Raw genomic sequence first — 22,822 nt, forward strand, 5'->3', positions numbered from 1 at the left:
TAGCCCATTAAGACTTCCAAAATGCTAAGGATCCAAAATTCAAAGGTTGTGTCCAAAGGCCAAACACTAGGGAAATTGGATGCTTAGTGTGTGTCACAAAAAGTCTTTGTCAATCCCTACATAGGAGGGAGCGAGCCTTGCAAGTAGAGGATGAGAGAGAAACTCACACACACACACAAGCTCCCTTTACACAAAGGGAATGAGGGACACATGTCAGCTCCCTAGCCCAGAAGATGCCCACAAGGTATACCAAATTCCTATTGGATGGCCTTGGAGGTGGACCAATGAGAATTAGGCTAGAGTAAATCTAGTTTAATTAATTTAAAAACACTTAATAAAAGAACCAATAAGAAATAAGCTCTCTAGAAGACTATTGGATAGTCTCCCAAGGGGACTAATGAGCATTCAACAGCCCAATGGCTTGCCTGGTTCCTATTGGCCAAGAGGCAAAGGGGTCCAATGAGAGTTTGATTGAATTAAATAATTACCTAAAGCTCTCACAAAAGGGGAAATGGGGACACATGTCAGAAGGCTATCACTTATGCTCCTTAATTACCATTGGCTAAGCCTGGGGAGGTCCAATAGGATGCTAGCAAGAGCAAATAGCAAGTGGGGTCGACCAAGAGAGAGAGTGGGCTGATTTTTGCAAGCCATTATCACACACACACACTCCCACAATCTTATGTCTGAAGTAAAGAAGACTCTCTCTCCTTCTCAAGCTTTAATGGAAAGCTTATCACCTACTCCAAACTTGTGAGAAGGAAGCCCTACACCAATAACTCTTGGCTTTGTGATGCAAATCCAACTAAGAGCCAAACTTCAATGCATGCTCATCTCCTCTACCATGCTAATTACTAAACTTAGCTATGCTAATATGAGTGATTATGTGAGGAGATGTACATCTTTCTCGTAAGGATACTCCTTCTTCCTCTCAATCTACTCGCATACCCCGCTAGCTCTCACCATCTTCGAAGGTGTGTGAGGTCTTGGGTCTGAGACCGTGAGGGAATTGATGTTATGTTTGATAAATGTTTTGCTTAGTGCAATACCTTCACAAAATCCTTCCATTGGCGGGCCCTCGTGATTCCTCACCTTGTTTAAATTCTTTCAAAGACGATGTGGCTACCACAAAGGATTGCTTCCCGGCACTGGGCCGTATGGCATCCACGTCAAACTTGTGCCCATGGGCAGCCGGTAGGTATGTAAGCAAAGTGACGCTGACAATGGTAGCCGCCGCGATGGAAGGCGTGAGCAGCAGCGGCTTAACGCACGTAGCGCGGGAAAGTTGCGGGGCGCGGGCGCTTCTGTCGCGCAAGGAGAAGCGCAAAGGCAGGAAGAAGGTGAAGCGCAGCGAGAAGAGGCAGCAGGCTGCTGAGCAAGCTAGGCAAGAAGAGGAGCTCGGGTTGAAGGATCCCCGTGTCCAAGTGCAGGAGGAGCGGGCTCTTGATCAAGAGAGGCTCGAGCACGAACTTCAGGAGAGACTCTGGCTTCAGAGAGAGAAAGAAATACAAGAAGAAGCTGATCGCAAGAGACTAGAAGCAGAAGCAGCAGCTGAGGAAGATGCAAATGCTTGGGACTATGTAGAGGAAGGCCCTGCAGAGATCATTTGGGAAGGAAATGAAATTATTGTTCGTAAACAGAAGGTGAAGGTTCCAAAGTCTCGGATTGAGAAGGTGGAATCCACTGAGGTGGGTGAGAGAGAGAGAGAGAGAGAGAGAGAGAGAGAGAGAGAGAGAGGTTTGCTTTTGATAATGGCTTTTTGGACCTGACTATCTCAGGATGATCGACCTGTTTCCAATCCATTACTCCCAGAAAGTCTGTACTGCAAGCCGGTCTCAAGTTCATTGCCCTCACAGAGTGCTGCCTATGAGGATCACAAGAAGCTGGCTCACTCTACAATTCTCAACAGTGAAAACAACCCCAATTTTGGCACGGAACAGGTGAGATTTTGCTTTATCATTTTCATCTGGATATATTGCTGTTTGCAATATGCCCATCAAGAATTGCATGTGATGCCTTCTATTTGGCCCATGTGAAGCCTACTATTTGGCCCTAGGCCTTAGAATAGAATGGTTGATTGTTGAGATAGTGGACAGTAAGGTACAATTGGTGTGTTTCCAGTCTGTTACTCCCTTAAGTGCTTTGGCATTTGCCAGACTAAAGATGTTTGCCTTGACATAATGCTGCCTATGAGGATCACAAGAGCTGGCTCATGCTTCCATTCTTGATAGCAAAAAAGAACTCCAAATTTGTCAGAGGATTAGCGCTTCTAGTATTTTTACTATAGCTTGACAAATGCTAGCCTTTATCATAGCTGAGTATGCCCATCACCTCCGGAGGGTGAAGAAACTCAGCTCATTGGTTTTGTAGAGTACGTTCAAAGCATGAATGACCTCTATACAATCCTGCATCTACTCTTGGACACTGATGACATGAGTAGGGATGTCATAGCTGTCGTCCAAGCTATGCATGATAAAGGTGATAATCTTATTCTTCCTGTTTGGACAAGCAGCGAAGTTGAGGTCACATATTGTCAAGTTTGGATCTTTGCTCTTCGTAGGTTTGTAGTAGTATTCATTTTACGATCTGGTATTTAGCTTACTTGAGGACTTAAGAATGTGTTCCTTTAGAAGTTGTCGTGTGAAGTTTGATTACTAGGATTAAGTTTTTAAGATGTCTTATCCTTTTTTGCTTAAAGTTGAGTACTTGTTTTAAGCCAACTAAGTTGCGTCAACTTATTTTATGCATGTCTTTTCTAAAAACATTTTCAAGTTAATAATGTTTCGTTTTATCTAGTTTTATTTCGTAGCAAACAAAGTGATTTAGTTTGTTTGTTTTTGTTTTTATTTCTTTTTACTTGCACTGTTGCAAAGCATTTTCAAATTTGCGCTAACAAAGACAAGATCATTTGCCTTCTCCACTCCAAGCCGATTCCTCTTCTTGGAAGCAATGTGGCTAAAGGTACTCCACAATTGCTCCAAGCATGAGGTACTAACTGACTGGCTGAGAATACGGATCGCCAATCTCTGAAGCTCAGGGACACCATAGCATTGAGCCTATCTTCCTGCGATCAATTTGAGCATCTGGACTGCCAAATGAACCCCGCATCTCTCTATACTATCTCAATTGATCTCTGACAATGCGTCGCCCATCTCTGTCTAAAACCATCTTGTTTAAGATCTCTCTAAATTGGTTCATGACTTCTCTATCCGTCTCTTGCTCTACACCTTGGAACTCTGGATCCACCATGTACGTTGCCCCATGTAAAGGAGAGGCATATGAATCTCACCTCGAGCTGCAAAGCGCATGGATCTCCTCATATCGCTTCGCTTTCGGCTCAAGCTGTGCATGCTGCTCGATCATGTTGTCCATTGCCTCATAAACCTTGCCAATGCAAGGGTCCATGCCATCCAAAACTTGAAGCAAATGAACCACCGGTTTTACTTGTGCGTCTAGACTCTTGAGCTTCTTCCAGAACTCAAGATCCTCTGCCTTATCCTTGCACAAAATCCCTGCAACTGTCTTTGCATAGGGAGGGGGAGGTGGTGAACTCATCATTGATGAAGACCTGTTGGACCGCATTTTGACATTCCTACAGCTTGCGCACAAGAAGAAAGTTGAATGCGAAGCGGGTGTCTGAATAATTTAGAAGCACTTTGCCGCCTGATCTTTTGAGATACTTACTCCGAACCAAGTTGTGATTGTTGATAAAAGTAACAATCTTCACTGCATCAACAATGATTGGAGCAATCCAGTTTAGCTTGCGATGTCTTTTAGAAGGTTGTTCAAGCAGTGTGCCATGCAAAAGCACATTCACATGCGGATAGTGGCCCTCTACAATAGTTGCTGCTGCCCTGTTTGATGCCTCCCCATCTATGACAAAGGCCACCACGTGTTGCTCACCGATCATTTCTATGGCCGCTATCTACTCTGCAGAGAGGACATCGGCGGACTTGCCACTCTCGGTGGCATCATGAGAGTGCACAAAGTACCGAGTATGCAACGAGGCCATGTATAGATTTTCTTCCTTGTATCGCTCCACGCGTTGGCAATGAGGGAAACACCATGTTTTGCATAAAGCTGTTGAATATTGAGTGTTGCTTGCTCCACGATCGTCTTCTCTCGATCGAGCAAAGTGGTTCGGAGAGCCTCTGAAGATGGCGGCACATAACCGGTGCCGTACTCTCCTATCCGATGCACCATAACTTTCTAATACTCCGACCTATTTCGATCACACATAGAAGAGGTTAGTATGATAATTGATAATGGAAGAAATGAGAGAGAAGATCGAAAAAGCTTACCGAGCCGTGACAAATGGGATATGGTTGTGATAAAAGAATCGGGCCACGGCGGCATCCACCTCTTCCTACTTCTTTGGGTCCCAAGAGGTGGCAAGGGTCCTTTGGCGACGATTCGGACCTGATGAAGATCCACCGCCACCGGCACCAGGTAGAGAAGGAGGGAAAATGAGGGTCTTCGGGTCAATACCTTTGCGCACGGGCTTGGATTTATGGTTGAATTGCCGATCCTTTTCCTCAAGCTCCTTCCTCTTCTCGACGCTTACGTTGGTGCAAAACCTCACCTCATGTCCCGACACTCGAAGGAAGTGTGCCCTCACTTTGTCATGCCCCTCTTTTCGCGTGTAAGAGCATAGCTTGCATGCCTATGCATGAGAACCTCCCGCCGTCGACAAGGTGCCCTCTGGAGTCCGAGGTCACTTCATCCCACCACGACCATTCCTTTGCCTTTTGAGTGTTGCCCGCATGAACGGAGGGGGTTGTACGAGAAGAAGAGGCCATGGATGATGGATTATCCGAGAAAGAGAGAGAGAGAGAGCTTGACCCTAAAGCGGCTTGAGGGTTTGAACTTTGAGAGAGAGAGCTTGAAAGTTGCGAGAGAGGGCTTGAAAGTTGAAAGTTGAGAGAGAGGCTTGCCCAATGCCGCTTGAGCCTCGACTCCTTCAAAGCATGAGAATCGCGATAGAGAGCTTGAGAGAGGCTTAACTTCTTGAGAAGTTGAGACCAAGAGAGAGAGAGCTTGAATCCTTGAGAGCAAGAGAGAGCTTTAGAGCCTTGAGGCTTGAGAGCTTGAGTAGACCGTAGCGGCGTAGAGGTTGAGAGCAAGGGAGAGAGCCTTGAGAAGTTGAGAGCAAGAGAGAGCTTGAGAGCTTTGTGAAGGAAAGGGGTGAGGGGGTGGGACAATTTATAAGGCCCTACTTTTTGAATTCTGCCCGTTTTTGCCAGTTTTTGACCGTTGGCCGGACATGTGACCGTTGGCTGCCATTTCGGTACTGTCCCCCCCCCCCCCCCCGTCCGGTGATGACCTGCCTGCCGGAACGTATGTCTGTTCTGGGACGTTCCAAGCATTCCCGGTTGGGCGTTTCCTAGAACGCTGTTCCGGCGTCCCAGGCCCCTTCCTAGCCGTTCTCCGGTAATTCTGCTTCCAATGGTTTTTGCAAGTCTGGCAAAGTAAACACTGGTCCAGTAGTCAGTTTTTTCTTAAGTGTCTGAAAGGCAGTCACCTCTGTTGGTCTCCACGAGAAAGGGACTCGAAAGGGACTTCTTTCTAAGTCAAAAAGTGCAAAGGGAAAGCTACCTCTGCAAACTTCCGAATGAACCTCCGGTAGTAAGAACACAAGTCCAAAAAGCTTCTAACTTCATGAACATTCTTCAAGTCAGGCCAATCGCGAATAGTGTCGCTTTTGGCCAGATCCATCTTTACTTTTTCTCTTGAGACGATGTGTCCCAAGAAATGTATCTCATGCAAGAAAAACTCGCTCTTTTTCACATTTATAAGCAATTTATGCTTCCTCAGTGTTTGAAAAACCCACAAATGATCGGTATTCTCTGAAAACTCAAAAAGTCGTTTTGAAAGCTGTCTTGTAGACGTCTCCAGGAGCAATACAGATCTGATGATAATCACTCTTCATATTAATTCGGCAAGTAGAATCCTAAAGTTTGTTGAGTATATCATCGATCCTCATAATGTGCCTTGGCTAACTCTGTAAGGTGGCCGGTTCGGTGGTGTACTACCATGAATCAATCATGTGATCTTCACGACGTAAAGGAGGTAACTCGCTTTGTACGCCTTCAGAGAAACAATTAGCCTCTATTGCAGAAAATCTTGTTGTTCCTTTTCGAGGTCAAACATATTTGACCTTCAATCATCATTCGGTTCTCTCAAGAAAAATCGAGTAAAGAAATTGAGTTTTTGGTGGTGCCTTTTGGCCTAACCAATGCTCCAGCGACATTTAACCGGCTGATGGATAGGATTTTTCGAGAGTACAGACTATTTGTTGGCACTTTCTTTGACGACATCATTGTTATCTCCAAAGATTAGGCAGCACATAGAGAACAGAGTTACTGGGGAACGCCCCCTAGCCCCCGTTCCGGCGTTTCGAGGGGCAGTTCCCTTCCCGAACGTTCCGAAACGTCCGGGAACGTCTGACGTTCCAGGTGGCCAGTGCAAACCGGAATGGCCGTTCCGGAACGTTTCGGAACGCTCCCGGAATGCCCCTGGAACGGCCAACGGCTACAAACAAATTTGGCAAAAATTGAAAAAATTGATGTAAATGTTTGGGCTTCTTTTTGAAGTGTGCAAGGCCTCAAGGACTCATAAAATGCACCCCCCTCCCCCTTTCTCTCCACAAGCTAATCCTCAAGGGTCAAGCTCTCTCCCTCTCACACTCTCAAGATCTCTCCGTCTCAAGACTCACTCTCTCAAGGCTCAAGGCTTCAAGCCTTCAAGCTCTCTTCCTCTCCCTCCCACTCTCTCAAATCTCTCCCTCTCCCTCTCACTCTCTCGAGTCTCTCCCTCTCACTCTCTCAAGCTCTCTCTCTCTCTCATCTTCATCTAGTCATAGCAAGGTTGAATGGTCTTCAAAACGAGTTTTTTGTGAGTATTAGAGTCAAAGCACTCTAATACTCGTATTTAAACACAAGGAGCTAAAAAATGCACTATTTGGGTGTTTTTTAACCTCCCGTTCCGCGTCGTTCCCGTTTCGGACCCCTAGCCGTTCCCCCGTTACGCGGGGATCCCGTCGCCGTTCTCGTTCCGCGTTCCGGGTAACTATGATAGAGAACATCTGCTACAGGTCTTTTAGGCATTGCGAGATCACAAGTTGGTGATTAATGCGAAGAAAAGTGATTTTTTCCTACTCGAGATACACTTTTTGGGACACATTGTCTCGGCAGCAGGAGTGCAGATGGACCCGGCCAAGATAGAGACTATCCGTGATTGGCCCGATTTGGAGAATGTCCATGAAGTTAGAAGCTTCTTGGGCTTGTGTTCGTACTACAGGGGGTTCATTAGAAGTTTGCAGAGGTTGCTTCCCCTTTGCATATCTTGACATAGAAAGGAGTCCCTTTCTCATAGGAACCCGCAGAGGTGACTTGCCTTTCAAACATTGAAAGAGAAATTGACTACAAGACCAATTTTGACTTTGCCGGATTTGCAGAAGTTATTTGAAGTATATTGTGATGCTTGTGGTCGTAGTCTAGGTGCGGTCTTAATGCAAGAAGGCCATGTCATTGCCTACGAAAGCCGATTGTTTTCAAGGTTGGAATTGACAACACAGATATATGAGAAACAACTTTTGGCGGTTATGCATTCTCTTACTCAGTGGCGACATTACCTACTCGGAGCGGATTTTACTGTCTTCACAGATCACCAGAGTTTACGCTACTTCTTGTCACAGAAGCAGCTATCGGAAAAGCAGATGCGGTGGGCGAACATCTTGTCTCAGTTTCAATTCCAGATTGTCCATGTGCAGGGACAGAAGAACTTGTTGGCAGATGCTTTGTCTCGGAAGCCCGGCTATTTCCGCGATTCATCATAGGAGCTTCAAGGATGGTCGATCAGTATGCCACGCATACAATTTTGCAAATATTTTCACGTGGATATGGAATAGGGAGATAGTAGTGAGATATTCCATTTGGGATGGCTACTTGATGAGGAAAACGATGTTGCGCGTTACCCAGTCGTTGAGTGAAAATTTTTTAACCGAATGCCATTGTCCACCTTTTATGGGTCACCGCGTCATTGCTACCACCTTGAAGGGTGTGGAGAGATACTTCTTTTGGCCGGGACTCAAGAAGGATGTGGACGATTTTGTATGCAGTTGCTTGTTATGCCAGAAGGTCAAGTTTGACAGGCATAAAGCACAGGGTTTGTTACAGTCTTTACCATACCCACCCGCCCCTGGGAAAGTATTGCAATGATTTCATTTTTTATCTTCCGAGAACACAGAGTGGTCACGATGGTATCTGGACTGTTATTGAAAGATTTAGCAAGCAAGCTCATTTCATTCCAATGAAGAAAAAAGTCAAGCCGGATCACTTAGCGAGACTGTTTGTGGCCCAGATCTTCAGATTCCATGGCATGCCTGAGACAATTGTCTCCGACAGGGACCCCAGATTCACGAGTTTGTTTTGGAAGGCTATTTGGGAGAAGATTGGCACGCGGTTGCAGTTCTCGTCATCGTTCCACCCGTAGACTGACGGGCAATCTGAGATTGCTAATTCAGTGGTACTAGATTTATTGAAGTCTTACATCTCGGATTAGAAGACTCAATGGGAAAGTATTTACCTTTGGTGGAATTTGCCTACAATAACACGATACACTCTTCGATGGGGAAGGCACCATTTGAGATTATTGAAGGTGCTACGAAGGTTCCACCCTTCCTAAGAACGAAAGATAAGATTTTTGAAGCCGACGAGTACACGCATGACTTGGACACGGCTTTTGCCAAGGTTCACGAGGCTTTGCAGAAATCTCAAGATCGACAGAAAAAGGCAGCAGATCGCCATCGTCGCGATTTGAAATTGAAGGAGAACGATTGGGTGCTCTTATGTTTTGAGAAGGCACGCCTGAGAAAGAAAAAGGGAAAGGAGAGGCTTTTTCCAAAGCTTAGTATGCGATACTACGGACCTTTTCAGATTTCCGAAAAGATAAATGATGTCTCCTTTAGATTGAAGGTGCTCGATACTTGGAGAATTCACAATGCTTTTCATGTGAGTCTCTTAAAGCCTTTTAAAGGCGATGTGCCCGAAGATGGGGAGCCTAATGGGCAACCTGAAGTGGAAGAAAACGAGGAGATTCTTGTTCCAGAATAGATATTAGCACATAAAGACAGAAAGATTAAGGGTAAAGCGATAAGGTGGTTCTTGGTTAAATTCAAGAACTATCATGCATTGGATGCAAAGTGGATGGAGGAGGAGGACCTAGCAGATACTCCTCAGATTGTGAATCTTTACCTTGAAGCATTTGGTTAGTAGTCTATTCTAAATGGAACCCCGAACTAAGCTTGGGGGGAATCTGGTGCAGCGGGTATGCACAACAAGGGAGTCGCTCTGCTCCTTTGTCAACAGATTGCCTCGATTTTGGTACTAAAGTCATTGATGTCTCTTTTGAGTTTCAGGGATATTGTAATCTGACAGTATTCTGCTGTATGACTTTATGAACTGGAATTCCCGATAATATGATATTGATTTGTCCTTGACTTGCTTAAGTGCAGGAACTGATAGACGAAATGATTGCAACATTTCGGTCCAAACTGCAATAAGGATTAGTCAATCGGGCATCTATGGGGTCCCGAGTGGATCTATATGCGATTGCTATATACGTTGCCGATAAATCATGGTGTGAGATCCGAATGAATTTTGAATGTGATTTGTCATATGATGTCAAACGATGTCTTGTGATGTCGTGTGATGTGACTATCAATTGGTACATGTTCTAGATGTGTGTTCCTAGTGTGTCGGTACTGACAGTCAGTGTCTGTTAAGACGGTTTATGGCCTCTGTCTGTTTTGCAGGCGTAATCGAGGGCGATAGCAAAGCACACACTCTCCTCCCCGGTTGGTAGATTTACCCGGAAAATCTGTTGAATGCTGATGTGGCACTACTGTACGGACATTTCCGGAATTTACGGCGCGTTTTGCGAAACTGATGACGTGGCAGCAACGTATGGATTTTTGCAGCTTTTTCCTACACAATGTGGCCTGCTTTATTCTACGCAATTAGCAAGAGAGAGAGGGCTTTATTTGAATTGCTTTATTTACTCAAGAAGGCTTGAGAGTGGAATTGCTTTATTTTTGAAAGCTTTTTATGGGCAGCTTTTGGGGCTTTGTTTTTGGCATCCCTTGTAACTCTTTATAAGTGTGGTTTGGGCTCCCACTTCTCAGAGCATCTGGATGCAGAGTCTGAGAGTGAGACCCAATCACTCCGTTGTACTTTGAGCACATATTTTAATACAAAAAGAAATACCGAAAGGGGCGCCAGTCTTTGGGGCCAATACCTCTTGGCACGGAACTCCGCCGGGTCGGTGTCGAATCAAATTGTGAATTGTTTTGAAGTGAATTCTTGTCATGTCGCGGTAGATTCTTGACTTGGAGTGTCCAAGTCTGTTACACCTGCAAATTTACACAGCAGGCTGTAATTTCCTGTTTTGGGCTCCGTTTGGTGTGCTGGTCGCATCCATAGCAAGCCCTCGAGCTCCCATACCTGTAGGGCTACTTGCCCTTTGAATCGGACAAAATTTTTCACGTGAAATCTCTCCAAATTCACCTGTACCTACGAGGGATTAGCAATTAGCTAATCTAGTACCTGTGCAAGAGGCTCTTGCCTCGGCAATCGCGCATGAACCCACACAACTGTACATACAGATGAAAAGCCCTCGGGCGGGGCATCACGTTTCTGTATTCAAAGGGGGAGAGAGATGCATGAAAGCGGAATCATCGCGCTACATAAGACAAGGGAGAAGGCAAGCTTGTTATTAAAGTTGTGAAACGCACCCTTTACTCACCCACACTCTGTAGTCACTTATGAAGCAAAATTCAGCCTCCTCTCTCAAAATGGGCGCCCCCTCTTCATGCTGCACTTGGCAAATAGCTCACAGACCGCCATGTGTCCAATTTGCCTCTTTTGAGTTAATTTCCTAGTACCCACCAACTTATAAGTGTAGTGAGGGGCCTAAATGACTTCGAACTGAGCCTAGACACCCTTTTACTGCTCGGATTCCAGTGCCGGTCGGCCCAACCAACTCGTGGCGACAAGGCCTTCCCGTCTATGTGAGACTCTTGGCCATCGGCCATTTCACAGTGGCCACACAATGTCCGGTCATTGTGACTTCAAAAAGAGGGTCCCAAAAATTAAACACTCGTAAAGTTTGAAAGGCACCAAGAAGCCCGGGCCCCACACTCACTAGTTGTAGGTGGAGAATGGATGATGATAGTTAATCAACAATGATCCAATTTAGCAATGATGAGGTTTTGGAACGAGAATGGAGAACCCTCGCCCTCTCTCTCTCTCTATACATATATATATATATATATATATATATATATATATATATATATATATATATATATATATATATATATATATATATATATATATATATATATATATATATATATATATCTCTATACATATATACATATATATATACACACACACACACACACACATACATACATATAAGAGCTGAGACTTGATTTGTTTAAAGGAGTGACTATATAGAACAGAGTGTTGTATGAGGGGATGGGTGGTGCACTAGCGGATGGTGAATTATACTTGATTTCACAAGAAGGAAGAACAAATACCAATAATTTCTTGGGGGCAATGAAATAAATTTATAATCTATAACAAACCATAGCAATGAGTGTAGAAGGTCTTGTTGATGCGCTTCTAAGATTGGAGATTTTTGTATTCTGGAGGAGCTTTTTTGTCAGCATCTCAATTGTTCATTTGCACCATTGACCCTTTGCAATATATCTTAGAAAAGAGGATTTGTAACCGTACTTCTTGGCTTACTGCAGGATAAGACACACTGTCCATTTCACATTAAAACCGGGGTCTGTCGATTTGGAGCCAATTGCAGTCGAGCGCATGTGTATCCAGACAAATCTTGTACATTACTTATCAAAAACATGTATCATGGCCCTGGATTGCCAATGGAGCATGATGAGGGGTTGGAGGTCTGTATAAAAGGCTGATTTATTCTGACTTACTGTGACTTTTCATCCCTAAAATATGACTTCTATACCAGTAGCTGTTTTTCTTCAAAAATCTTTTGAGCTGTGATTTTGTTTATAAGAAGAGCTAGTTAACCATGTGGAAAAATATCTCTGGCTTGTATTTTCCTTTGACTGCTACCTCAGAAGCGCATCCATGACCCTCATGTGGAGGTTGGGGCCTCATCGGCTCAGGAGATCAAAGATGGAGCTCAACCTTGCTGTATCCTGACTGTGTTTGTTTTGGGATTATTTAGGTGGTCTGGTTTATACATTTTCCTTCTGGTTTCTGTCAAATATAAACAGAGGGCTTGCTTCAGTGTTTCTTATTTTTTTGGTTCCATGATCATGGTTTAAACCTAGTGCCGTGGAGATTTATTAATGTTCTGCGTGCTGTGGTGATTTCCTCAAATGTTCTATGGCTATGGTATAATCCTTTTGCTCAAGTTACTCTTAGCTGCCTCTAGATCTGGCCTATACTTAGGCATGTGAATCTCCTTTTGCCAGGTTTGCTCCGAACTTTCTCGTTACACTAATATTTGGTTGAAAAGCTTGATCGTTTATCTTGGCCAATATGGAAACTTGCAACGGTTGTGGACAGAGAAACATCAGGATTAAAGAGAGGCCACTGATGATTAAGACTGGGATGATTTTCATGTGAAACCTAGTACACCATATTGATTTCAGTGGATAGTTGGCTGATTTGACAATGACTATGCTGGTCATGCTAGTCTTACAGGATTTTCATCCTAAGATTTTCTAGACTAGACTAGTGTGGGCTTTGGTGAACTCTGCCCCACCATGTTTCGTCTCCAGTGTTCAATTCTCTTTCAAGTATTTTTCTGATTCAGTTCGTCTGTTGAGGTGTTGATTGTGTCTTACTGCATGGTCAATGACTTGCGGGTTACGGTAGGACCATCTTTGAAAGCTTCTGGTGCCAGTGAAGCAGGTTGTGGAGGTTAGCAATAATATACTGATAAACCCCCAGTGGAGGAGGTGGAGGTGGGGGTGTCCAGGTGGGGATTAGAGGGAAACGGCGGTTAAATCGCATGAGAAGGAGATAATCGTTCTCCTGAAGCCATATGCTCGAATATGCCTCCCAAAAACTGTGAAACATTACCCAAAGTCCATTGTGAAGAGGATGATGAGAAGGGATGGAATCATGACAAGCGTGTGCATAGGAATTTTGTTGAGGGATAGCAAGGGGAATAGGAGGATAAGAAGAATCCAAGTGCCTTTAAAGCAATCCTTTCATCCGGTGGATTTTGTTGTTATCAGTCGGCCAAGCACAACAGTTTTTCAAATCACACATTGTGCATAAGTTTCCTTTGGAAGCTTTTGGTGAGCCGGGCTTGTAGGTGGGCCTGGAATTTGTGCTGATCTCTTCCTTGTTATTCTCGCTCGGTAACCATGGTAGTTCACAGGAAGGATTGTGCTTCAGTTTGCAGAGGGCAAGGAGGCAGCGTAGCTCCAATACCACCATAAGCTTTCCGGTGAGTGGTGGGACAGAAAAACAGTGAACGATCACAATCTGCAAGAGTTGATTAAAAACACTTGAATAGCTGAACAGATCAGGAGAGTGAGGGGAGCTGGAGAAGGTGGAGTGGGATGCTCGTGCACGAGAGTCGGTGGCCCTGAACCACCACTGGGAGTGTCCTCAGTTGGGTATTTCTTTATTAACAGAGTGTGTGTACAAGGTTCTGCAAGAATTTGCAAGTCCTTTAACGTTTGTAAGTTACCTGGGATGCATCATACTACACTTTCCTCTGTAACCAGCTGTTACTGCACATCCCTTCCCTTGAAAGCAAGGGCTGTTTGTTTCTGTTGTTTATTGTATTGTTCACTCGGCAAGGAGTAGGTCACAAAGTCGGGACCATAGTAGCCGTTGTTTTAGGAGAACTAGTGGTCACATGCAATACATAGGTGTGAAGCACAAAGTTATTACTTGAATGCCTTGAAACAGTGTGTTTAACGTCTCTGAAAATGACCATGTTGGATGCTAAGTAAAATGCTCTCAAGGTTTCAGAACGCTCAAGTCTAAAATAGCTGACAAAATCCAACAAGGTTGTTAAATGTGTTTTGCAGCATACAGACGAAGAAGTGGCACAAAGCTATCGAGATTTTTTTGAGGATGTTCATGGAGAGTTTTTGAAGCATGGAGAGTTGGTCAATTTCAAGGTAAGTTGAAATTATTCTGCTTGCTATCTGCAAACTTGAAACTAGGCAATGATACATATGATTTTTCTTGAACCTCAAATTTCAAAAGCCTCAATTTTTATTTTGAGTAACGTGGAAACTGAAGCGTACTGCTACCCTGATTTGAACTCTGTTTCAGGTTTGCCGTAATGAGTCATCTCATCTTCGAGGAAATGTATATGCACAGTTTGAGTCTGTGGAGTCTGCAATTGCTGCTTACCATGCAATCAATGGTCGTTTTTTTGCTGGGAAACAGGTTTTTTCTTATCTTTCTTTGTGTATTTTTGTGCTTTTATGAGTTGAGCACAACAATTGCATAGGTTGGAATGCCTGTTTTAGGTTTTTGAATCTGTGATATGCATGCTTTAAGCATCATAGGGTCTCATTGCTGGTGGAAATGTGTTGCCCTCAGATTACATGTGAATTTGTGGTGGTGACAAGGTGGAGAGCAGCACTATGTGGCGAATACATGAGATCACATCATCGGGTAGCTACCGCTACCCTTACTGTTTGTCATATAGTTCCTGTAGGTCTACAGCTTTTCACAAAGTCAATCAGATTCATAACATACAAAACTGCACGCAGGTTTGTTCACACGGGACCGCTTGCAATTTTCTCCACTGCTTTAAAAATCCTCGTGGTTTATATGACTGGGCAGATTGGGACAACCCTCCTCCGAGGTCACACTTGGGCAAGGGTCATAGTAGGGGCAACTCAAACAAAGACGTGTCTTATCAAGATAGAGATAATTACCGTCGCTCACAAAGAAGTCATAACGAGAACTTAACTAATAAAAACAGGAGGTCAGATCAGTCTCATGGCAAGCGAGCATCAAGGCAAGCATTTTCTCTACGGTTTTGTAAAGGTTGAACCATAAGAAGGAAGATGTTTATTAGATAGTTGTCACAAGGTAGCCAGTTAGAAAATGAATTGCAACATTTGGTTATTAGTCTCTGCTTTTCGTCGTGTTGCTGATGGATTCAGCTCCTCATGAGCCATGCTTTTGTGAAACCTTAAAATATTAAATGCTCTCATTTGATAGTTACATCTTTCTGCATGATACTGGAGTAGGTATCAAGATTATCATTGTAAAAGTTCTTCTGAGGAAAGTCTGCTAGAAGAAAAAGCTCGGTCACGAAAGAAAAGTCGGCATAGAAGCTCTCGCAGGTCGGCTTCTAAGCTCGCTTCAGTGCAAAATGTGTGGGCTAACATGTGGATTATCATTATATGGTTTTTTAGTCGACATCTTTCCGAATGGATCTTGAGCAGGTATCAAGATCATTATGGTAGTTCTTCTGAAGAAACTTTATCAGAGGAAAAAGGTCGGTCACTAAAGAAAAGACAACATAGAATCTCTGAAAGGTTTGCTTCTAAGCTCACTTTGATACAGTATGAAGTGTTGAAGGAGCTAGGTTAACATGTGCCAATTCAATTTGATTCAGGGTTGAGGATCATCAAACAGAAAGGAAGGTTAATAGGAAACATAGACGAAGGAGCAGAAGCCGAGATAGGTATCATAAAATGCTGCCCGTTACTTGTACCCTTTTTGATGTTTCATTGTGAGTACCAAATGTCAATCAATAGGATATTAAGAGAGTACTTTGTACTCTCATGTGAATGGCAAGCGAGATGTAAACTGTAATTGTAGCTTGTCTTGTTATTAGCAGTTGCATTGTTCCTTATATTGATGGCAGATGATACCACAGTTCTGTCAAAGCATAAGAATTCTCCTCATTCGCAACTGTTGGAATTAGGGTTGCAGAGAAACACACACAGCTTGGAGAAGACGAAGGAAGCTCAAGGCACACAATAGAGAGTGTGTTACTTAGTGTGCAATGGAAAGATAGATAGCCCTAGAGTGATGGGCGTATATACAATGCACGGGGGAAAAAACCTCCTAAAGAGGGAAAAAATGCCCCGGCGGTCCTAGTGTGTTCACACACATCACTACCACATGTATATGGTAACAAATCCCCCCTGGAGTGATGCGGTGAACGAGAGCTGGCACATGAGTAAAGGGAAGTGCCATGCCCTGAGGACAGGATCAGTCCACAAAGGGGAGTAAGCCCAAAGCTTTGCGGAAAGCTTCAAGCTTCTCACGAGACAATGCCTTTGTGAAAAGATCTGCAAGGTTGTCCTGTGTTGGCACATAAGCCAAGCTGATCTCTCCTGCTGAGAGCCTCTCCCTGACATAGTGGTAATGCACCTCAATGTGCTTTGTGCGAGCATGAAAAACTGGGTTCCTCGCAACTGCCAATGCGCTCTGACTGTCAGTGTAGATAGTGTTGGCAGTGTCCTGTCCAACACCCAAGTCAGCCATAAGGCGTCTGAGCCATACACACTCAACCGTAGCTGTGAAGACTGCCCTGTACTCAGCCTCACAACTCGAAGTGGCCACAGTAGGTTGCTTCTTGCTCAACCATGATATACATGAACTGCCAAGCATGAAACAAAAACCACTTGTGGACACTCGCGTGTCAAAACAACCAGCCCAATCTGAGTCCGAAAAAGCATGTAAGTCTGGCGGCAATGATCCCCCCTTGGGATAAAACAAGCCAAGATGTAAAGTGCCACTAAGGTAGCGGAAAATCCTCTTGACAGCCTGCCAATGCTTAGACCCTGGGCTATGCATAAATCTGCTGACCTGCGAGACTGCAAACTGAATATCTGGCCTCGTGTTGCATACATAAATGAGGCAGCCAACAGCAGTTTGGTAAAGAGTGACATCAGCAGGATCGCCAGCATCATGTAGACTCAACTTCAAACCTGTTTCCATGGGAGTGGCAATAGGTTTGCAATCCTCAAGTCCAAACTTACATAGCAATGTCTCTATGTAACTTTTCTGACACAAGGCAATACCACCATCACACTGCTTAAACTGTATACCCAAGTAATGATGCAACAGCCCCAAATCTTTCATCTTGAAAGTAGCATTCAAATCAGCCTTAAATTCAGCAATATGTCTCTCATTTGGTCCAGTGATCAGCAAATCATCAACATAAAGAACCACAATGAGAAATACATCATCCTCACGCTTTACATACAATGTGCTTTCTGTTGGACTGTTACGAAAGCCTCGTTTAACCAAATGAGTGTCAGCTTTCTCATACCAAGCACGAGGAGATTGCTTCAACCCATACAAAGCCTTCTTACATTTGCACACTTTGTCCTCTTGTCCTTTTATGACAAAACCGCGAGGCTGCGTTACATAAACTTCCTCAAATATGTCACCATTCAAGAAAGCAGTAACAATGTCTGATTGATGTACATCCCAACCAAAATGAGCTGCCAATGCACATAGAAAACGCACAGTAGTCATACGACAAGTGGGAGCAAAAGTCTCTTCATAATCTATGCCTTTTTGTTGTGCATAACCCTTTGCAACAAGTCGAGCCTTATGGCGATCGATCTCACCATCCGGCTTGCGTTTCAACTTGTAAACCCACTTCGTACCAATGGCCTTTTTGCCAGGAGGCAAATCACATAAAGTCCATGTGTCATTCTCTATAAGTGCATCATATTCTGATTTCATGGCAGCAATCCAATTTTCTGAATTCTGTGCTTCATCAAAAGACAGAGGCTCCTCAACATCATGTAAACTAGACACAGCCAAAGCATAACAATCTGATGCATAAGATGCATGGCGAGAGCCTGAACGAGTACGACTAGATAAAGGTGCATCCAATTTACTGTCACGCAAAGTGTGCACCAGCCATTTTGGCATACCTCTAGCCTGCTCATTTTCAGCCCTTTCCTCATCAAGTACATCATGTACATCTGCATCAGTAATAGGCTGTTCTAAAACATTTTCAGAAACCCCCATAGGCTGTACATTTGCCTCATTGGAACTTACAATCGTATTTCCACCACTGAAAAGAGGCAACAAAGTGTCATAAATGTCCTGTGAGCTTACATTACTGTCTCTAGTACATGACAGCAAGGGTTGAACAGAATCTTCCACAAACACTACATCCCGTGAAACCAAAATACGTTTTGTTTGCGGATGATACAACCTGTAACCTTTGCTTTCAGCACTATAACCAACAAAAATACATTTGACAGCCTTATCATCCAATTTTCTGCGCTGCACTTGTGGCACCAAAGCATATGCCAAACAGCCAAAAACACGCATGTGCTCAATAGAAGGTTTTCTATCATGCCATGCTTCATATGGAGTAATAGACTGCAAAGCTTTCGTAGGACACCTGTTAAGTACATAAGTGGCACACATGATGGCCTCAAGCCAAAAAGAATGCGGCAAAGCTTGACTTTTGACCATACATCGTGCCATTTCCGTTAGTGACCTGTTTTTCCTCTCAGCAACACCATTTTGCTGAGGTGTATAAGGCACTGTACATTGGTGTTTTATCCCACGACTAGCCAGAAATGCATTAAATTCATGAGACATATACTCCCCCCCTCGATCGGAACGGAGGGTGCCCATAGTACATTTTGAGACATTTTCAGCCATAGCCAAAAATTGTTTGAAGCACATAAAAACTTCGGACTTCGCTTTAAGCGGAAATACCCACGCATGCCTGGAGTAATCATCAATGAAAGTCACGAAGTACAGGTAATTGCCCAAGGACGGAGTTTGCATGGGCCCACAAACGTCACTATGCACAAGCTGCAACCTGCATGTGGCCCTAACTGAACCATCCTTTGGAAACTTAGAACGCTGCATTTTACCCAGAATACAGCCTTCACAAACATGTTTGATAGGTGCTTCAAGAGGCGGCAAAGAAGCAACCATATCAGATTTCTGCAAACGCAGCAAACTGGCAAAATTCAGATGACCAAAACGTGCATGCCAAAGTTTTGCATCTGAAATAGCCCTTGAATCTGCAACAGCATTTGCAAAATTTTGTCCACACTTGTCATACAAAGTGAGCTTATACAGCCCACGGCACAAAAGCCCAGATGCAACAATTTCATCACCAAAACTGAGATCATGAACTGTACATCTGTCATCCACAAATTTGACTACAAGTCCAAGTCTAGCAAGTGCGGATACAGACAAGAGATTCTTCTTGATCCCAGGTACATAAAGTGCATCAACAAGTGTGAAGGAACTGCCATTAGCAGCAGTGAGCACAATCTTTCCAACTCCCTGAACTGGATAAGAGGCGTTGTTGGCACAAGTGACTGAATTCCCATGAGGGACAGACTCGAGAGAGGTAAACAATTCACGATGTGAGGTAATGTGCTTTGTAGCACCACTGTCGAAATACCACACATGTGAATCTGCAGCAACTGACAAGCATGCATCATGGACAGCAGGATTGTAAGTGCACTCTGCGCTAAAAGCCCATTCTGCATCAACATCAGCATCACAATCTCCTTTCACAGAAGACTCAACAATGGCTGCATTTGTAGTGGAACCAGCATTTGCAGTGGAACCACCCTCTTTCTTCTTAGCCTCTTTGGCCTTCAACTTAGGACACGACTTGATCAAGTGATCATTCGCTTTACAATAATGGCAACGCATCTTCTTTTTGCCCTTATCACCAGAATTGCCAGACGAAGTGCTGCCAGCAGAAGCATTAGGAACAAAATTTTTGCCACTCGCAGCAGAACCATAAGAAGTGGCTGCATTACTGTTACCACCCTTTCTTTGAGAAGCAATAAAAGCCTGTTCAACTGCACGCTGCCTAGTCCTGTTTTTTCTAGAAAGTGACTCTTGCAACAGCAATGTGCATAATGCATCAAAACTTGACAACTTCAGGATTTCCTTGGGTCATCAGTCTCCAAGTACTAGCAAAAGTCTGGTAGGAATCTGGTAAGGCATCAAGAACAGTCTGCACAAGGGAACTGTCAGAAATGACTTCACCTGCAGAAATGAGTTGCTCATTGATATCCTTGACACTAGCAAGGAAAGTGTCCATATCATCTTCCTCATGCATAATCTTCGACTCTAGCTCTTTACGCAGCAAAGCAATTTTAGCCTCATTGCGGCTTGCATAAAGACCTGCTAGAATATCCCAAGCCTGTTTTGCAGATTTTGCTGAACGGATGTGAGGAAGAATGGTGCGCTTCACAGACAACGCAATCAATGCATGAGCCTGCGCATCCTTAACATCCCAACGAGCTTGTTCTGCTGTAGGCAAAACAACTCTAACAGCTGCAATCCTTGCAGCAAGACCTGCAACATTCTCAATATCGCCTACATCTTCAGAACCAGGACGTACATCAATGCCCTGCACAATGTTCCAGACACCTTTTGACACAAGAACGTGTTGCATCATATAAGCCCACATAGGGTAGTTGTCCCCATCCAACCTGTCCTCAGCAGCAAACATCTTGAACACATCTGTGTTGTTGTTGTCAGCCATGGTAAATGCTGCACCTGATGTGAAAACTGCCCGAAAATAGGAGAAATGGAGCGGGAACAACTTGTGCTATATAGCACAAACCGTAGAAGACTATAAGGCACCTGTTATGCAGAAAACGGCACTGACAGAAAATCTGCACAAAATGACGAAATAACCTGTGCAGTACTGCCCGTAGTGGAAACGGTGGCCGAAATGAGCCCAAATCAAAATTCTGAGCAGACCGAGCTCTTCGAGCACTCCCAAAATATTTGTCGACCTGCGAACGCTTGCCAAAGCTCACTGAAATCGGAGAAAGTGAGCAGGCGTGTGCTGGAGCAGCTGGCGACTAAGCCCGGGAGGACGTGACCTGCTCTGATACCAATTGTTGGAATTAGGGTTGCAGAGAAACACACACAGCTTGGAGAAGACGAAGGAAGCTCAAGGCACACAATAGAGAGTGTGTTACTTAGTGTGCAATGGAAAGATAGATAGCCCTAGAGTGATGGGCGTATATACAATGCACGGGGGAAAAAACCTCCTAAAGAGGGAAAAAATGCCCCGGCGGTCCTAGTGTGTTCACACACATCACTACCACATGTATATGGTAACAGCAACAGAATTTATTGTTTTCCATTTGTATGTGGCTTAAGCAGAAGTGAGAGAGAACACAAAGAAAGAATAACTGGAAGAGAGAGTACTCGTCCACGATGGAGAGGAAGGAGCACGAGTCATGAAAGCTCGGAGAGGTAGCTATTGTTTGTGAGCAGTCTCTGTTAAAATTTTGACTTATCACAAACTTTAATTGCCTGAATGGGTCACTTGCAGCGTTGTGAGTAGTGATAGAGAGTCTGTCTGCAAAACAAGGAGGAGGAGGAAATCAAGAAGAGACAGAGGTAGAGGTGATGAACGATACAGACCAAGGTTAGTTCAAATGCTCTTTTCTTATTTGAGAGTTAAGATGGTGAACAGTTCTACTGATATAAATGCACAGGTCAAGAAGCCTCAGTCCTGAGCAAGTCCTGAAGGCTGAGGTCTTAACAAGGAGAAGAAAGAAGAGAAGCAGCAGCAGTGACGAGTGCGGATGAGGGCATAAATATTACTGAGGTGACTGATTTTCAACTAGAAGCGTCAGCCGTGCACATGCAATGCTCTTTAAGTTTGGCTCGTATCTAGAGCTGGTCCATCAAGTTTATAGAAAGGAGACAGCGAAGCTTATTTGTTGATTTTGTGTCCAGAAGCAATCAATATGTGTGCAATGGCTGTGAGTCGTAAAGCATGAAAGATGCCATGGCAATTGGGCTTGCCTTCATGTGATTTGTCACTTGGTCTTATCTCCTATAAAAGTAGCAGTTTTGACAATTCTACAGCTGTGGAGGGGGCTATGGTTGTTTATGTATTAGTGCCATTTTGTGTTGAGTTTCTCTGGTGCTAGTTTAAATGGTTTGATATACAATGCATTCAGTAACAGCCACAGACTGCTGATTAAATTCTTGTATATTATATATAGAAAACATGGATTACAGATTGATGATGAATGACATCCTCAGCTTCGTTGTAAATTTCTTGGGAACATGACTGCATGCATCATGGGAAGTTGAGGTGTCAGTCCAGCAGCCCCTTTGTTCCTGCTATGTTCCCTTATTTTTTGAGGTGGGTTTTGTCATCCCCAATGTATTATAAGGCATGTAAGGTAGGTTTCGCACAGAGGCTGCGGCAGGGTTTCGCTGCGGTTACCTTTTCTTTGTCCTGCAGCAGCAATGAGGCCGCCCTACTTATGCCGATTTTGGCAGAGTTACACCAACTCTGCCATTCTCTCTCATCCATTTGGCCTTCTTTCTCTGATGTGGCTCGGTGCTTTCACCACAATCATGATAACCAGTCAATAGGGCCTGTCACTCAAAAGGGTGCTGCAGCACAGTGCAACTTGCGAAGGTGCCCTGCTTCGTGATTGGGGTAGTGCTTTTGCATAATTCTCTGATGCCACTCAGCATCGCCAAGAGTAATGAGAGCATGACCAATGATACCATTTTGCAGTTTTACAGAATTATCGGGCTGCAATGTGGGGATTTCAACCCTTGTGCAGGACGTACAATCCGATGTGCCTGTTGGCGTGCATTACCTGCTAATTTTACTGAGCGATCATATTCTAGATCTTGGTTTTATCCTCCAAAGTTCTGTTCTCAAGGAATAACAGCATCCCATTCCAATGCCGTGGCTTGAGCATTGCCACATTGTAATATAAGATGTCACTTTTAGATATTGCACCAATAAAGTAAAAAGGGAACTGTATCTCTGCATGTCT

At 44.0% G+C, this 22,822-nt stretch overlaps 1 protein-coding gene across 2 annotated transcripts; it reads left to right on the forward strand.

Annotated features, from left to right (window-relative positions):
- Positions 1-1,144: 1,144 nt before the first annotated feature.
- LOC147432214 (Zinc finger C-x8-C-x5-C-x3-H type family protein) lies at positions 1,145-22,822 on the forward strand. Of its 2 annotated transcripts, XM_086492192.1 has the most exons (17): positions 1,145-1,688; positions 1,779-1,940; positions 11,819-11,977; positions 14,099-14,191; positions 14,349-14,465; positions 14,622-14,696; positions 14,795-15,045; positions 15,281-15,376; positions 15,479-15,571; positions 15,652-15,720; positions 21,174-21,266; positions 21,346-21,441; positions 21,512-21,525; positions 21,569-21,624; positions 21,756-21,781; positions 22,434-22,473; positions 22,555-22,822. In XM_086492192.1, exons 1-17 carry the CDS (start codon positions 1,158-1,160, stop codon positions 22,738-22,740), a joined length of 2,157 nt encoding a protein of 718 aa, XP_086348318.1. In that variant the 5' UTR covers positions 1,145-1,157; the 3' UTR covers positions 22,741-22,822. The 2 variants fall into 2 exon arrangements, with proteins under 2 accessions (XP_086348318.1, XP_086348317.1); XM_086492191.1 differs by lacking the exons at positions 21,174-21,266; positions 21,346-21,441; positions 21,512-21,525; ... (2 more) ...; positions 22,434-22,473; positions 22,555-22,822 and adding an exon at positions 15,964-16,117 and having other exon boundaries at positions 1,152-1,688.

The sequence above is a fragment of the Adiantum capillus-veneris genome, chromosome 20 (genome assembly GCF_014529385.1).
Source record: "Adiantum capillus-veneris isolate H3 chromosome 20, ASM1452938v2, whole genome shotgun sequence".
In the NCBI taxonomy this organism is placed as follows: Eukaryota; Viridiplantae; Streptophyta; class Polypodiopsida; order Polypodiales; family Pteridaceae; genus Adiantum; species Adiantum capillus-veneris.